The sequence below is a fragment of the Haemaphysalis longicornis genome, unplaced genomic scaffold (genome assembly GCF_048455015.1).
Source record: "Haemaphysalis longicornis isolate Haplotype H1 unplaced genomic scaffold, Haemaphysalis longicornis Haplotype H1 scaffold_2, whole genome shotgun sequence".
Lineage (NCBI taxonomy): Eukaryota > Metazoa > Arthropoda > Arachnida > Ixodida > Ixodidae > Haemaphysalis > Haemaphysalis longicornis.
Window position 1 is genome coordinate 285,618,015 of NW_027526295.1, and position 18,398 is coordinate 285,636,412.

Here is an 18,398-nt window from a genome sequence, read left to right on the forward strand (position 1 = left end):
TCTCCAGGGTTCGCCGTAACCTTGGCAACGCTTGATAAGAACGAGAAAGGCACGTCATAGCGGACGCCCCTCCAAGGTAACGTCCGATGATTATCACTTAAAAAAATGAAGGCAGCTGCCACTTATGGCAACAATGATGGAGTAAAGGTCGTTGCGGCAGCGAAGAAGAAGCAAATCGACTGCAAGCGTGGACTTAAGCCGCCGTGCTAGTCGTGAAGGTTGCTTATAGCTTCGCTACCTTGAAGTCCCACGCGTTAGTGTGAGCTTCCTTGCATTTTCCGTCCTCGCTTTCTTCGCCGCACTTACCTCGAAGAATATGTACTAAGGAGCATAGTTTGAGCCCCAGGTTTAGAAACGCGTCCTATGGTAGGAGTGGCGCCAGTGTCGTCGCTGTGGCGTCTTCATCGAGTTTAATCGGCCACACGCTGCGCCTTCGCAGCTTGTACTTATGGATCGCATGGAACCTTCTTACTGCAAAGCACTATATGTCTAACCAACCCCCTCTCCACCCCCACCCCAGTTTTCATTCCGGTGTCATCGAATTACTCGGTGCCGCTCCGAAGCTCCTCCTCCCCACTGTTGACACCTCTTTCACAACTATTTCCCCCCTCGTCTCCACCGATGCCCGTTTGGCAAGTTGCGCAGTCGGCAGCTAACGTCGGTATGCGGCTATCAGATGATTGCGAAAAATAAACAGAAATACGGATGGGCGTAATAAATGCACTGACCATTACTACACTCCCTAACATGAAACTTGTGCGCAGCGCGAGCTGCAGTCTTCTCGGTCATGGCGCATTTCTGCTGCGTCTCAGAAAGTGTTCGCGGGATCAGGGAACTTACGGTGGCGTGCGCTATCCTGCTGCTACCTCGCAGTGCGCCGCCGCTGCCGGCCAGCATGTTGCAAATCGTGTTTGAACCTCCCGCGCAAACGTCACGTGGTTTGAATTAGCGGAGAATGGCACAGCGTCTGGGGAAAGTGTCAGGGGGAAGGCGCTGCTTGGTGGCGACACATAAAACATGTGTGAGGGAAAGGCGGTGACAGGAATGACACCGTAGCCACACGTGTCGTACTCCACTTCACCCTTCGCTAGACGCTCCTCTCCGTTTTCTTTCTTTAGACGCTGCTGCGTTCGCTCATTCGGTTACGCGGACTCGGTTACGCGAACAGACGCCGCTCCCACGAAGCCCAGTTAACGGCTGCCAAAGGGCTGCCCCCTAAAGCGACTGAAACCCACCGTCGCCGTTTCCACACAAATTCACTTCGCAGAGTAGCTGCGAATCCCTCCCGGTAGAAGAGAAACTTCCCCAGTTGGAACGCCGGCATTAACCCATATTTCTTTTTCAGCTTGGAAGGCCTTCCGAGTGACATTTTCGCCGGTGTCTTTCACGCCTAAGTATGTGCCATCAGCGGTTGCCTGTTTATGCGTGCACGGTTTGAGGGTAGAAAAGGGGGGCGTGCACGCACAGCTAGAATTTACGCCGCTGCCGATGAAACGCCGATTGTGTTGGTATTTAGATGTCGAAATTACATGGTTCAATGCGGTTAGTCGGCTGTCCTCCTCAATCGAGTGGTTCGGGTGTGGATTGATGTGTTACGCAGACATCTTACACACACAGTAAGACGCATACGAAGGGGAAGGAAAAAGGACAGCCACATGTTTGTACGCGAGAATAGAGCTCAAGGGCTTCCAGGTTTTAAATCGTTATGGGACGGATGCATGCTGTTCGTTTTGAGATTGTACGGTTTAACGCGCCGACGCAACGCAGGCAATGAATGAGGCGCGCCGTAGTGGAGGGCCCCGGATTAATTTTGACCACCTGGGGATCTTTAACGTGCGCCTAAATGTCGTACGCACGGCCGTTTTTGCTTTTCGCCTCCATCAGAAAAGCAGCCGCCGCGGCTAGGAATCGAACCCGAGACCTCGTGCGCCGTTCGTTTTGAGGAAGAAGAGCAAGAATCGAAGCGTTGGCCCGAACACAAGCGCGAATGGGTGTAAAAACAACAGGAAGCTGCTGGCACCGCCGTTACCGCCTCAAGTTCAGCTCGTGAAGTAGCGGCGAATCCCTCTCGGAAGAACATCAAATTTCCCGCTTGAAACGCCGGCGTGAGCCAATATCACTTCTTCAGAGGGCTTTCAGGGGATATTTTCGACGGCGTCTGTCAGTTCTAAGCACGCGCACATGACCGGTTGCCGGTTTATGCGTGCGTAGGTTTGTAGTGGAGAATAGTGGGATGGAGGAGGGGAGGCGTGCACGCGCGGATATAGGTTTCATGCCTGTACTGATGGATGGCATGTCCGTTGCGCTGCTGTGAGATTTAAACACGGACGTGAAACGGCCCAATGGGACCGTAACGGAGTCCTTAATGGTAGAGCGGATTGGGTTTGTGTGTTAGGCTATGTTCAGATTACCGACGCAAAACCGTATCGGGATCTATTGACTTTAAAAAATGCCATGTCACGCAGTTCGGTTGGCTGAGACGTGAAATGACGTCATTCTTTAAAGTTATTACGACAGTTGTGGCAACAGTCTGAACCCGGCCTTACACAAACAGTAAGATGCTTACGACGCTGGAGGGTCACAGAAACTTGCATGTTTATCTGCAAGAACAAAGCTTGGATCCGTCAGAGGTTCATTCAGCTAATTGGCTAAGAAGTATGCTCCATCGCAAATTACGATAAACGTGTTTTGTTTCGTGCACTCCGCGGACTGCGTCCAACTTTGCAGGTAATCCTTCTTCGCAGAGTGGAAGGGCACTAATTTTTTGTTTGCGTAACGTGCGTCTCACCTGTTTCGTGTGAAAATATGTTGATGCTGCTGAATGTCATTTTGTGGTTTCACAACACAATTTCTAAAGGTATGTGTCATTAAAAACTTGATTGCTCCGTGGTTCACAGTAACGAAATCTGTGACTTCTTTTTCTGCCAGATTTTAACAGACAGGGGAACCAGGAAATGACGGACTGCATACATATACCCTATCGTATGTGAATCGACATTCGCCACAATTCGGCTACGAGTTTTCGATTGCGTGACGATTTGTGCTGCAAGGCGTTTTCCGATAACCACTGTGTGCTTCCGTTCGCAGTAAAACGCGGGTTTCGTGGGACAAAGTAAACACAGAAAAATCGAAACTAGAGACCCTATAATTTATGCCGCGGCGAGCTACGACTTCGCTATGTTCTTCGTGTTTACATAATTTATGTTGCGGCAGTAAAAACCGCGTCTGCCACTGTGGTTTCCGCGCGGTTGTGGTATCCCGATGGCGTGTCGAAGAACCGATACATTACGACGCATCAGCCGCCTGAAAAAGGCAGTGATTAGAGGCAGGAGGCAAGGTTAGCGTGTCGGTTAACTTTGGCAAATGGCGTCGTCCGTTTTTCTAGCTATATAACCGCATTTATAATACGAACCCGTCCGCCGTCGCACGCAAAGTCCGGATCGACGCCACAGCGAGATGGAGTAGTTCGCTGGAAGGCGCTGCGACCGCCCGTGCGTAAATCAAGCGCTCGTACGTACGGGGGGCGCCTCGGCACGTCGTGTTGCTTTGTAAGGCCGTCCGGCTGGCTGATATACATGCCGCGCGGCATTGGCAGGTTCTCTGTCGTCCTGCGTTCGTACAGCGCACGTGTCAGCGGCGACCCCGCTGACAATGGCAGACGTGTGCAGAATCTGAATTTCCCCGCTTCCTCCAGCCGGGACAGGCCAGCTGCCCTAAATTATCATTTCAACACTACCGGCTTCTATAACCGCGCCGCTAGCTAACGGTGACGGCCGAGCTGCGGCGCGCATTTTCATCTACGAAGTCTGGCACCGCAGTGGCACAGCAGGAACCATACAGTGCCCGACGTCTGACTTGGCAAGAAAGTATACGACTTCGTACTGAATCAAATTGATGCATGCATTTGTGATACGTTGGCTCACGCTTTCCTGACCAAAATGTGCCGCAAAGAAAAAATCATGTCGGTTTAACTCATATTGGTATTTCCGGAGGCACCGTATTGTATGCCATTGCTGTCGCAATTTGACATTACAGCGCGGTGATCATGCAGCCACGGTCGCTCAGAATTGCGGTGAGAGCAGCACTAACAAGCGCGTGATTCCACAAGACTTAATAACAGATTATCGGGTCTTCAATGAATCAGTGAAGCTATTTTGAATGACGAAGATATTCCCGTAGCCCTTTCTCCTTTTGTATTAAACGATTGATTGATTATGCCCTTTAACGCACCGACACTACACAGGCGATGAGGCGCCTGTAGTAGAAGAGGTAGCGGAGGGCTCCGGATTAATTTTGGCCACCTGGGGATCTTTAACGTGCGCCTAAATCTCGAATACACGGTCGTTTTCGCTTTTCGCCTCCATCAGAAAAGCGGCCGCCGCGGCCGCGAATCGAACCCGTGTCCTTGGGCTCAGCCTAGATTTCATGATCTAGACGCCTGCGTTGCGTCGGCGCGCTAAACCCTACAATCAATCAATCAATCAATCAATCAATCAATCAATCAATCAATCAATCAATCAATCAATCAATCAATCAATCAATTTCACTACCAGGACCCTCACTTCTGGGCTACTGCAATAGTAATCAGCAATACAATGAAATGTATGTCCGTGAAGAACGGGACTTAATCAGGAAAATCGACCCGTTCGCTGTAAGGGCTGTCTGCCCAATCTAACCTGTAAAGCCAGCGAGCCAGCGAGATGGGCGTGCTCGCTGGCAGCTCGACTCACTTTTAAGTGCGAATGCACTTCTTAAGCGACCCTGAATCACGCGTCCACCGCCGTCCGTCCGTCCGCACCACATACCCACTTAGGGCGATTGGCCAAGAAGAGTTCCTAATTTCTTTAGCACATACCCACTTAGGGCGATTGGCCAAAAAGAATTCTTTCGAATCACCCGTGCATTCCCACTTCCCCATGCTCCCCTTCAACGGCAGCTACACCATCAACGGCAGCTACATCGACCTGGCCTTTGCGAGGAACTGTCTGATACGCACGGTCTTGCAACAACTCTTGACCGTACATTTCAGTGACCACAAGGCGGTCATAATGACCGTCAACTACAACGACAACACCAACAAGTGCTGAATAAAGAATACTGCCGTTTCACTTTACTTGCGTGTGTGTGTGATCTCCTCGAACATACACTTTAATTCACCAAGATTTCCAGAGAACGACAAACGGGGTGTGTGAATCCCCACTTGATCACGCGGGGGTGTTAAATGCAACTAACGGGCGAATGCCAACACAGTTCAACATAACTCCCCCTCATAGCATCACCCGTGCATTCGCACTTCCCCATGCTCCCCTTCGGGGAAATGCGGGTGTTTTTTTCTTTTCGTGCTTCTTGCGAGCGTGGCAACCTTTGACGCCTTCCTTTTTGGGTGTTGGGCTCGCGTCTTAGATAAACCTCCTTTCCTCGGTATAAACACCTCTGGAAAGACAGCTACAGCGGTGCGGTGTGCGTTGTAAGGCAACGCAAACGTTAGCTGCACTATACCGATCCGTAAGCGCTTTCGCACATAAGCAGGATGAACCACGCCGCTCGGAGGCTTCCACTGCCGCTTCGCTCCCCGTTTCTTGACTGATCGTTCAGCTCTTTCACAGCTACGGCGCGTACAAACTGGAGAAAATAGGCCCATTGTTCGTCGTATCCTAGCAAGAAATGTCTGCTTGGCTAAGCTTGAGTGTTCGGATTGTTGATCTTCCATTAAAGCGTGAACAAATAGCGCGTGCGATTGGGCAAAAACGAGAGGGAAACCAGACACAGCCTTGTGTGACTATCATCATCATCATTATGAGTATGGTCCCTACACAACTCGTCATCGTTTGTCATCGGTTGTCGTCGTTTTAAAAGCAGTAATAGGAAGTGGAAATAAGAACATTTTATTGTTTTAAAACCATAATTCCTGTTTAGCCTGTGCAACCCGGTTTATATCGCAATGGGTATACAAACTTCGCGGACTCGGGTTGGAACCCCCTTCCTCACTAATCATCGATGATTAGGGTAGAAAACAATCGAGAAGATGGGTGGAACTGAAGTTTTTGAAGTCGCCCCTTGTTAATATTAGGGATCCCTACCACCAGCAGGACGCCATGAAAGTATTGCCTTTGAACAAACCTGGTAACGCAGGCTTCGCCAACCAGACGCATATGAACACTACGAAACACGATTCCCGTACTATCTGGGGGCCCCAGCTCCCTTCCGCACGATGTGGCTTAGAAGGATCATTCAGACCACTTGGTTTTCGAATAAGAAGACGAGGTGCCGAGAGATATGATAAACGCCATTTAGTTTTCGATTCGAAAATGGCAAACACCTTCACGGCCGCATCGGAGCACGACTTCGCAACCAGGAACGGAATTAGCGCATCACACGGACCAGCATCGAGCCCTCTTTCGGAAGTTGGAAAAGCGACAAAACACTCCACGGCGGACAATTTTTTGTACCAAAGGAGCCTTGAGTAGCCACGCTGCGTAGGCGTATGAATGCAACACGCGTTCTCAAGCCGGGAGCCGTCATGCATGAGTGGCGTACGTTTTATACGCCTGTATGCACGCGGCACTGGCTGCGCGCCAAACAAATATTTTTTTTAAATTTTATTGCCACACATAAAAGCAAATACTGCACGTCATTTGTATTCTCCGTGATCTCTGACTTGGAAACAGTCAATATTATTATTTCTTTCTGTAAAAAAACATCCTTTAAACCGCCCGTCATGCGAAACAGCGCCTGCTGCAAATTGCCCAACATTTGGTGGCGCCGAAGGTCGGCGAAATTTTTTGCCCTATTTCGCGGCAAAAGCAGCCGCCATGTTCAAGCTGTTACGTAACATTACGTCACTTTTACGCAGGCTGAAGTTGCCAATGTGTGACGTGACCATTCCCGCCAACCGTTTAAATTACGTCACGTCTTCTCAGCCAATCACAGAGAGGGCGTGTATTACAAGCAGTATTGTTGTTTAATAGCAAAGACAGGCTTACGTTGTCATGTCCGCTGCATTTAGTCTAGTTTATCATTGCCGGCCAAGAATTATGCGCGTTCAGTAAAGAGAAATAAGGCAAACTTTAGAACTGTTGACAGTAGACGTCATGAAACGTCAAAATAACGACACCACACACAACCGCTTTGTAAACCGGAAGCACGTGACCAAAATTGAAAGCCAATCAGAAAAGACTTCCGGTTTCTCGGGAATTTGTGCAGTCGAGAATAGGGCCCCAAGTAGCCCAAGAGAGACCATCCTTTTTAAAAAAACATCGGTGGCAGCGTAGGGAAATCTAACCAGCCACTTTTTACATATCTGCAGAATAAATCTGGCGCTATGCAACCCCCGCAGGGGAATACCGCAGTGTTAACCGCTAAGCCCCGGTGACGTCGTTCGATTGTTGTCAGCTCTGCCCGGTTATTTCCCATCGCTGTCGAAGAGGGTCACGTGCCATTCCGAAACGCTTTACGCTGCCCGGCTCAGTTTCGGTGTCGAAGAGCACGCGTGCACGTTGTCGCGGCTCACTCGAGCAAATCTTATCCAGCGGCACCGGTAGTCCTTCGGGCGGAAAGAAACACTGCAGAGTGGCTCGATAAGGCTGGTCTCAAGACGACAAGAGCGGCCAGGTACGCTGGCTTACTCTCGCCGCCGTCCGAGTATGCGCCCTTTCATTGGCCAGTGTCCTTCGGCCACGCAAACCATGACGGAGGGCCAGAGTCAGCCCTCGTCCGTCCAGCGCATTCAGTATCTTTAAAATATGCAGATAATCCGGCTCGCGCACCCACTCAGAGATATGGAGCATCAAGAACTGCTCTGTGACGCAGTGAAAATCTTCTCTTGGAGCGGCCAACATTGCTGACGCACATGGTCCGACAGCGGGTCTCTCGAGTGTCCCTCCAGTATCTCGCTGTTGCGTAAGCTGGTTGCTCGTCTTCGAATTTTGCTCTCCGGAAGGCACCACGGCTTCATTCTCGGCTCATGCCCAGGGGTCCGTATTAGATGGCAAGCTTCGCGTTCCGCTCCCTCGTTCCGAGGGCGCCAGGACGGCCTCGAAAGTAGCACAAGGGAAAGTATACGGGCACGTGATCAAAAGGGTCCGCCGATAAGCCTCTAGGCCATGTAGTGCGGCTATCGGTAGCGATAAGCAGTCTGGACAGTGAATCCCGAATCATCTAGCACCCTCGAAAGGCGGCACACTTTCTACCGGCGAGAATCTCGGGGCCCGGCTCTTCAAGAAGATGAAAACACCAAGCCTTTTCCGACAAAATGACCGCGTTGCAGGAGTTTCCGCCCGTCTCGCGAGCCATGAAAGCGCCTCTTCGTCAGTATTGTCTGATAAACGTAATAAAAAAAATCAAAGGCTCTTTCTTAAGGGAAAGTTGTTTAAAACGCGAAGCTCTCCCCCGCACAACCTGAGTCAAAATCTCAAGTCCAATCTGCTTCGACCATGCACATGTCGAAATGGAGTAATCTGATAGACGTCGCTTTCATAACACGAGGGACGTAAGTTTGATTTTGCCAACGGGAAGCCTTTTTTTTTTTCTTGAGGCGCTTAATGCGCCTTCGCGTATCCTCATCGTCGTTTGGTGAAACCCATTGGGAAAACTTGGCCTTCTTGAAGTGGTTTTACTCCGGCGAACGACGCCATCAGTGAGGCATAGAAAGCTTCGCCCTAAAAAATTACACTGTAGTCCTCCATCACAGGCCAAGCCCCCGCACAGCTCCTTTTAGGGCCCTTTTTTCCTTCCTTACCCATCCCAAATCCTCGGCAGAAAAGCATGCAGGTGATTGTAAACGCCGACAAATCTTTCTGCATTTTCAATAAAGAGACTTCTCTCTCTCTCTCTCTCTATCTCTCTCTCTCTCTCTCTCTCTCTCTCCCTACCTCTCTCTCTCTCCCTACCTCTCTCCCTCCCTCCCTCCCTTCCTTCCTCCCTCCCTACTCTCTCTCTCTCTCTCTCTCTCTCTCTCTCTCTGTCTGTCTCTGTCTCTCTCTCTCTCAATAACGTAAGAACAGCCATTGAATAGAAAAACCGTGAATAGCCAACCCAGGTTTCTAAGGCGGAATCTTTAAGTTTCTCATTGTGCGAAAAACCATCGTTGTAGTACAAAAGATGGCCGCCTCTGTGGAGAGTAATGAATGAATGAATAAATTATTTCACAGGGATGCGGTATGGCCGAGGAGGGAAAGGGGGGGGGGTTGAAAGCAAGGAAAGGTGGTCCACATTTTCAGGTCCTTCTCACGAGGTGTGCCCCTTTGTCTAAGGCCCACATTGTGAGCAGCGCGTCTTCCACTTGGTCCTTTTGGGCAGAGCCATTCGTTGAGGCTTCGTGCTCCCGAAGGCTCGTGTTTGTCTCGGATATCTGTCAGTTCCGGACAAGACCAGAGTATATGGCTAGTGGTCGGTGGTTTCCTGCAACATTGGTGGCGGAGCTTGTCAGGCGGAATTTGAACGTTTCTGTGTTGCCTGTAGCGCGTCCAACGTGCCGCTATATCGTCAGCGAGGGCGCAGTCAGTGCGTGCTTTGCTAAAGAGCACTTGAGCTGCCTTCAGAATGTTGTGCGGTACCACCGCCACCACCACCACCACCACCACCTATCTACGCCCACTGCAGGGCAAAGGCCGCTCCCATTAATCTCCAATTACCCCGGTCCTGCGCTAACTGCGACCAATTTATCGCCGCAAACTTCTTTATCTCATCTGCCCATCTAACTTTCTGCCGCTCCCTGCTATGCTTGCCTTCTCTAGGGATCCACACTGTTACCCTTAATGGCCAGCGGTCATCTCGCCTTCGCATTACATGCCCTGCCCACGTTCATTTCTTCTTAATTTCTCCTAGTATGTCCTTAACACGTGTCTGTTCCCTGACCCACTCCGCTCTCTTCTTGTCCCTTAATGTTACACCTATCATCTTCCGTTCCATTGCGCGCTGAGTCGTCCTCAATTTAAGTTGAACCCTCTTAGTGAGCCTCCAAGTTTCTGCCCCATAGGTGAGTACCGGTAAGATGCAGCTGTACGGTACGGGGTGTTACAATTTGCGAATCGTGGTTTCGAGCTCCCCCTTGCCGATTTGTTTTGTCACTCGTTTTTTCTTCCGGCTGTGAGGCAACGAGCCTCTGACTGCGAGGGGTGGGAGAAAAGGGCCTGCCTCGCGAATCTGTGCGTTTCCTCATTCAATGGCCCATGTCGTCACTGTGGCCGGGAACAATGCGAAAAAGGCGAAGTGTTTTGCTCCACTCCTTTATATGATGAGGTGTGGAGTTCACTTAGGTGGGCCCCTCAGTGTGTTGAGAGCTTCCAAGCTGTCTGTATATATTACCGCCTCCGATGTTCCTAGAGCTGTCGAGTCATGACTGTCTTCATTCCAAGGAGGATGGCTTGTAATTCCAGCTTGATTGCAAAGATAGCCTCGGTCGTGGTGAAGCGTTCAATGCATACAGTTACCTATGTGTCAGCGGCGAACATTGCAATTAACTGTCGGTCTCCCCTCATTAACTGTCGGTCTCCAAGGTGGTTCGCTCTTCTGTGTGCTGCGGGGTAGCTAAAAATGCATTCAATTCTTTGTGGCGACTGAGCACAGGTCTTCGGCGTTGGAGCCCAGGCCTTTACCACTGCGATATCTCCGCACGCTGCCAGCGGAAGAACCAAGGTTAGAGCATTGCGTGCCACGTGACAAGCGGACCTGACGGCACGTGAGTACAAGTGAACCCCAGCCGCGCAGAACACTGATTCTAGGGAAGCTGTGGCGCCTGTTGCCGGTCTGCCTGTTAAATTATTTCGCGCCTTAAGATGAAGAAAGAGACGCGTACATGGTTTAGCGGTAAAGAAGCCTGTCAAGCAAAAAGAAGAACAAACGAAAGCTATGGAAGATACGCAAATACGATGTAGCGGCAAAGAAGGCGTCGTACGTTATAAATAGGCAGCGCCTTTCTAAACTGCTGGCACTGGCGCCACAGCTTAGGGCGCATGTACCTTTCACCAAGACTAAGACGGAAGACAAGTGTACAAGTAAAAATTACAGCGTTCTTCTAATCAAAAATTGCAGCCGTAGATAACATAAAACATGGTTGAAAAGAGGTCAAAGGGGTGAGGGACAAGGAGCAAAACAAGAACAAATGATAAAGAAAATCATTGTGCCTCGCATTGTCGCGAGTGGCGCAAAAAACAACCAAAAGTAATATATACCGCTGCGTTCGACTGGTTTAAACCGTACAGATCCGTTCGGTTCCACCCGGTTGCCTGAACATAAGGCGTGACGAAGAGGATTCAACTATGAATGCTAAGTTATGACTACACAGCGATGCCCCATCACAGAGTTTAGGCCCGAGTATTTGAAAATACTTTAGTCATGCTTATGGGGAGGCCTTTACAGCGGAGGTATATTAAAGACTAAGTCCCCGCATTTTTATGTTATTGATTCGATGATGATGGCGACGCTTAGTGGCCCTCCCTTTAGATCGGGACGTCAGTTGTCAGCAACCAACTTGCCTGTTTTATTCCTTTGATTGCTAGTAGTTTCGCCTATGTTAACAAGGTCATCTTACATGTCATCTTACCAAAGAAATTAATATATCTATTTTTTATACTCTTCGTTTAATTCTAGCCATAGAAGAATAAAGGCTGTTTGTTATCTCAGCTCCCGGGCCATCCCGCGAGGCGACACGAGGGTGCTGGTTAGAGAATACGTGTCCTTTGCATGGTTACATATCAAGAGATAACGGAGTGCTATGAGTGCCAAAGAGTGATCTATCCTCCCGCTCATGAATCTCTAACCAAGGGTCAGGAGCACTGCCTCCGGCTCCTCCAAACAAATACCCTTCACATCCGACCAAACTCCACTTTCTTCATCCAACGCAGTACTTCCCGCTGTGCAGCAAATTTTGCACTGCCCCGGGCACACTGTACCACAAGGTATATGGGAGTGTTCGGCAAACCACAAAATTCAAAGAATCGCGCACCCTTCCCGTGAGCAGTGGGAGAAGGAGCTGTCCAGCTCCGGTCTCGACTCCCAGCTTAGGCTTGTGGAAAGGGCTGTGGAGGCAGGGGTCTCCAATGGAGTCCTGGACTGACGGCCCCGCACCACATTACGATGCTCTTAATGAAGTTTATTCTCCTCCTCCCGGGCCGATGTTCTATGCACGTGCCGTGGCCGACTGCACGTGTTCTCCTTCCGCCCTGCATCCACACTTTCTCGCTTCTGCTACCTGTTCACCTCCGGCGCTTCATATTTTGATATAAGATGACGTATACTGCCTCAAAAAACCCTCCTTCCCAGCAATGCACTTTTGTTCATAAGTAAAGCCGACTTTGGAGAGATCGGTGTAAGCCTGGTCTTTGTGAGCTGGCTTTCTCATATTGAAGACTTCACAGTGAAGCCTACTCACAAAGAAAACATAGCGAACGCTGCGGAAGTAGACAGCCGACGGCGATCGGGCCACCGCGGCCAAGGGTAAGCGCGATGCCCGGTTGGACCCTGAGTAACGACCGCGAGGCGGAAGACGCAAGACGCCGACGTGGCTACAATCACGCTGAACGCTTCCCCATCGCGGCGGGGCAGTTTGATAGGGAGTTAGTGGGAGAAGAGAATTCATTATAATTAGCATATCAGGGCGCAGCGACTAGTGGTAACAGCGCTGCCCTACAAACAGAATTATCCAGTCAATTTTCATGAAACATGGTCATACTACACACTGCACAACAATTGTATGGGATGGGCTACAAGCTAATAGAAAATCAGTTCAACGAGAGTTCACCAGCGTAACAGAAAGATTTCATAAAGTATACTGACCTCAATACGGCACACGTGAAACGCTTAGGATGTTACTCTTGATCACTATAAAGCGCGTAGACCCGTGCAAAAGGAAAGATTCTACTCCTAAAGCTGCCAACTCGTGCTCCAAGGGACTCATGAGAATGGACCAGACACGCCACAGCAGTGGGAATATTGCCCGCTGCGACCGGGCTCGAAGACATGCAGCGCCACGATTTCTTCACAAAACAAAATCACCAGCACACATCAGAAAATTCACCGACACATCACTTGAACGAGTGTTCATTCGAAGTGTGAGTCCAAACATCCTGCTTAATACAGTTGCCGCTACACGACAGTGAAACAAGGCATGTTCTCATGTTTCAGTGTGGCCGCAATTCTGGCACCATGCGGAACGCACAACGCCGAATCTCGCCAGACGGTCACACGTGCGGAGAACTTCCCCGCCACGTAACTATCCGAAATCCCGAACATCAGCCGGAAGTGCCGCCGAAGTCAGCTGATGCTGACGGACACCGCGGGGGGATCTTCCAACCTATTGGTTGTCTGATTTTGTTATTGCCAATTCTTGGCACACTTCGCTTGTCGTACTTTTGCTGAAACTTTGAGCGGGAGCTGGTGGCCAACCGATTCGGCGTCGCGTGGGCAGTGTGTGGCCGTCTGGAGTTTCCCGGGTACCTCAGCTTCGTTCCTACGGTAATCCACAAGCAGCTCCGCTGGTCGTCCACTTTCACAAGGTGGAATGACACTGGATTATTTTAGGCGCGAAGCATTTCTTGAGGGTAATAGAAACTAATTCAATTTAATTAATTAATTAATTAATTAATTGATTGATTGATTGATTGATTGATTGATTATTTATTTTTAAAATTTACGAAGTGTTATAATTGTAACGAAATGTTATAATTACAAAGCACGGAAAATTTAAAAAATGAATGAACAGAAACAGGTCGAACCTTAGTCGACCAACGGAGCCTGAAAAAAAAAAGTACTAGACACCCTCATCTGCTTCTTCCCCACATTCCGTGGCACTAACAATGTTGCACGCTTCTTTGGGGAGAACTCGTTCGACCCAGTTGAGCTAACGGTATTGCGGAGCGGCCGCATGATCCTTTCCAGCATATTTTACTTCTTGCAGGAATACGGTAAGGTAGATGCCTGCCGCTGCTCTAGTTTTGACACTGCGATCACAGTGGACGCCATCAAATTTGTCGAGTTTTTTTTAACTTCTCGCTGCAGGCGCTGCAAGAGCACGAGTCAACCGCAGCAACGGGTTCCATTCACGGCGTTCCGAAAAGCGAGAGCAGTGAAAAAAGAACGTAATTTGTCGTTGTGCTCTGTAAAATTTATCTGTGTGCTTGTATTACAAAACATGATGCGTACTCTTCTCATTAAGTGATCAGTGTGCGGACGCGAATTTGCGTTGCGGGAAATATCACGTAAGCAGACCGCCATCAATGCAAACGCGTGTATGAAAGGGTAGAGTGAAGTTCGAACAGAAGGTAATGGCTGTATAAACAGCGAAATTTAAGCTTGTTGGTTCATCTATGAGCGAAATTCCCCTAATGCCGAGTAGATTTCACATTTCACGCCCCCTCCCGCCCCCCTACTTTGTGACCTCTACCGCCTTGAAATGTAACGTACATTACTAGGGAAGGCACTTGCCGATTTTATTTTATATGTGAGTTTCGTCTGTTTGTGTGGTGACCGCCTCTTTCCATTACATGTAGAATAAAGTTAATTAACACAATGTGACATAAGGGCTTAACCGAAGCATTGATGAAGTCATACGCGGTGTGATCCTTACAACTTACAACGCCGCCGCTGATGGGGGACAAGTTTAGGGGCACGCAGATGAACGAAATAACATTTCACGCCGTTCGACTAGCGCTACCTGATACAAACTCAGCTTGTTGCAAACTGAGAAGCATTGAAACGCCCGCAGCTAGGTTTGTTGGCCGCAGAGGCCGTGTTTAGGGCACATCGCCACAATGAATCTGTTATCGCCCAACAGCGGACGCAAACAAAAACACGGCGTTGCAATCAGCGCAGCGGCTTTGAATGGATGCTCAGCTCTGCACTCGACTTCTATTTACGAGAAAATTACGAGACGGAAACCGTACGTGGCAAGTAAGCAAATCAAATACTGCTGCTTAAAAATGACATTCGGACAGAAAACAAAAACCAGGTGTTTACATGCCAACACACATGAGGCGCGTCATAGTGGAGGGCTAAGAATTAATTTAAACCTCCTGGGGATAGACGCTAACACAAACGAGCGTTTTTCGCTTTCGCGTTCATCAGAAAAGCAGCCACCCCAGCCGAACCCGCGTCCTCATGCTCAGCAGCCCAGCGCCTTCGCCACAGCAGAGGGTCGCTAACGGTCGGAGAATTGTCCGGGCGGCAGAGTTTATAGTGATTCGCCTGTAAAGGCGAAGTTCTTGAAAATTTTAATGGGGTCATATTCAGAGCCCTTGTTTTGTAGTCTCTTCTGCAGTGAACACACCTGAAGAATTGTACATTATTCCGCGAAAGACAGAGCTCTTCACTGATTCTTATCGCGTTGAAAGGCGCTTGCTGTCTCATTTATACATCTCTTCCCCCATGGCTCCCGATACATATAAATAGGAAAGTGTACATTTCCCCGCTAGGCGCCTCGTAGACTGCCTGGTGTGCGCCACATGACCGATCGCACCTATCGCCCTGCAGTAGGAACCTAAGTCGCGTGATGTGCTTTCGCGCAGAAACGGTGGCAGTCAATTCCAGAGAATCTGGTGTGGTATCCGCAGAACGACCGGTGCTGCAGCCTGGCTTGCACCGACGTCGTGAGTGAATAGGAGCACCATGACAAGCGCACCAGAGCGGGAGTGGGCCCCTCTTCCTTGTCCGAGACGGGACACTCACCGGCTCATGCCCTGATGCGTGCCCGCAGCCGCTTCCAGGTCGACGTGTTCCGCGGTCCTGCGCGCGTCCGTGGCCCGGGCCGGCGTCCAGCACAGCAGGAAAAAGAAGAGAACGGCCCGGAAGAAGAGGCACTGCGCCGGGCCCCCCTCTTTGCGAGCCACGTGCTGGGGCTCGGAGCCGCGGCGGGCCGCGCGGGAGTAGATCATCCTCCTCCGGCACCGGCTCGGCGAGTAGCGCACTGCGCGCGGGGTCTCCGTGGCCGTGGTGGGGGCGAGGGCGTCGGGGCTTGTGCCGCTGCCGCGGAGCAAAGGAGGGCGAGGGCGCCTTCGGCAGCTTCCAACTACTCGCCGCTCGCCGATGGGATGGACCACACCGCGTTATCAGTCACTGCTCCGCCGTAGCAACTCCTGCTCACGAAACGCGTCCGAGCCACACCGTTCGGGCAGCCCGGACGAGGTGTCCTAAGGCCGCCGCCTCCTCCCCCTCCCTTTGATGTTCTTTCGTAGCGCCGCGAATTCATCGAATCGCAATACTGCTTGCTCTTGGGTGACAAGCTCAGTGCCCGAATAGAAGTCACTATTGCGTGGACTTCAGAGCGGACGTGGGGATTCGCCGAGTGGCCTAGAAGTGCTGTCTTGAAACGACTTGCCAGGGTGGTGGGTTCAGCCGAAAGTCGTAGCTCATAAACGGGAGAGGACGAGCAGAGCGGATTGTCGTTATTTTTTTGTTTACCTCAGCCACGGTGGATAGCCTGTATTCAATTCGCTGGGGGTAAACTCAACGTAATAATGCTGTTTTCAATCATGAATTTCACATAACTATTTACAGATTCGGAATAGTAGGAATACACAAACCGGCCGAAAATCAAATGCAATTCACCGGCTTAAAGCCACGGCAACCCATGCGTCTCATCTATGCTTAATTTAGCTATGTCGCGTCGTAGTTATCAATCATACTCACGTGGGAACGAAGGAAAAAGCAGCCGAGCATCCTTGCTACTTGATATCCCCATTTGCGTTTTAACCGCCTTCACTAACCTTGGTAGATTCGCATGATTCCCCTAACCCTGCGTTCCGTGCCCCTCACTAGTCCTCGCATGGGCCACGGAAACGGGAGAGCTGACACACGCGGTAAAACCAAGGTGCCTCATTTGCTTACTTAAGCACCCGTTCTGCCGTCTACAACGCCGCTGTAGCAAATTGTGAGGCAACGAACATGGTGATCTATAAGGGGGAGGGATTCTAAAAAGGAGAATCGCCTTGGATTGTGCCACGCACGAAAGAAATCCATGTCGTTCACAAAATGTGCTCCGCTTCTAACTCTTGGTTTCACAGCTAAATTCACGCACGCACGCACGCACGCACGCACACACTAAAGAAAAAAGAAAAGCCCAGAGACCCGTAGAAGCGTGTCGCTGTCTCTCTCGGCTGACACCTTAACCGAAACGGGTAGTTGCAGCCGTAATCGAAATGGGCGTTGCGTACACCGCATGTGTGTCACTCAGCTGCGGAATATTTCTATTAGCGGCAAAAACACAACGAAAACAAACGACAAATGGCGGGGGGCCTGCGTGTGTGCGGGGGCTCGTATACAGCCGAGTGCGGGGAGTACGCACGCGTTTTCCGCGGGCGGCTGACAATTGATCCGTTGACAGATGAGCTTGGCAAGCTGTCAGCGTAGGAGACGCGAGTGTCCCTCAGGCGGCAAGCGCGCCCCGATGCTGGAAACGATCCAAGCGCTGCCCGTCGACCCTACTGAAGTTTGCGTGGTTAAGCGGGGGCCGAAGGGCTCGCGCCGACGTGCCGTTCTTCATTCGCGACGACGCAGGGCCTTGACGGCAGCTCCCGATAGCTGCTGCCAGCACGCACCGAGGCCGCAGCTGTCCCCTCCAAGAGACTGGGCGCGACGAAGAAAGTGCTGTGCTCATCGGTACGACTTTGTGCGTGTGGTTCAAACGGCTAATAACGAAGTTGCCTGGGCTGCAAAAAGAACGGCGGCAATACTACCGCCATTGACAGCTGCGTGAAGTTTAGTTTGAGCGGTCAAACCGAAATGACAGAAAACACATCGGAAAGTTAGGGCTGGCTTTATCGCCCCGAACGGGGTTTTGCAGCCCTGTGATCAGAAGATTGCAGCAGCAGTAGTTCAGAATTTGTAGGGACGACATTTCTGTGAAATTGAGAATAAAGCAATGTCCAGAAAACTGTGCACTTATTACTGACGTAGAGGGCGGGGAAAAACTGATCACAGAAACAGTCTAGCCTGAATTAAGGTGAATCTCATCTTGACTAAGGGACGAAGTACTTCGGTTGACTTGCTAACAGATTTAAGTTTTTTTTTTTTTTTTTTATGGTGAAAGCCTCGGGTGCCATAACGTGCGAAAACCCGGCATTGTTATTGCTGGCCGGTACGCAAAATGACTGCCTCTGTGAACAAAAAAAAACATATTTGAGCCTGTATGGGAATCGAAATTTGGTCTCTAGAGTAAAGTGCGTTACCAGTCCCTTACGCCAGCAGGCTGCCAGGAGAAGAGCAAGGCTAAGCCTAGTGCAACGACGCTGTCGTCATGTTGTGTGACAGGCTAACGTGACGGCAATGTGGGTAGAACACGTGCATCTCAGCCACGGAGAACTCTGATTCTGGGGAGCCTGTGGCGGGAAGTGCCGCCAATATACCTGCCGAGGAATTCACAACGAAAGAGAAGAAACGAACGCCAACGAATACACGCGAACAGGATG

The 18,398-nt window shown here is 50.4% G+C and overlaps 1 protein-coding gene across 1 annotated transcript in view; it reads right to left on the bottom strand.

Moving 5' to 3' along the window:
* The window catches only part of LOC144170792 (fibrillin-1-like), a 167,399-nt gene extending 151,472 nt beyond the window's left edge, over window positions 1-15,927 (bottom strand). Inside the window, exon 1 of the mRNA XM_077700798.1 lies at window positions 15,661-15,927. Within this exon, the coding sequence (XP_077556924.1) occupies window positions 15,661-15,866 (206 nt within the window). The 5' untranslated portion in view covers window positions 15,867-15,927. The remainder of the gene's footprint in view (window positions 1-15,660) is intronic.
* Window positions 15,928-18,398: the final 2,471 nt, after the last annotated feature.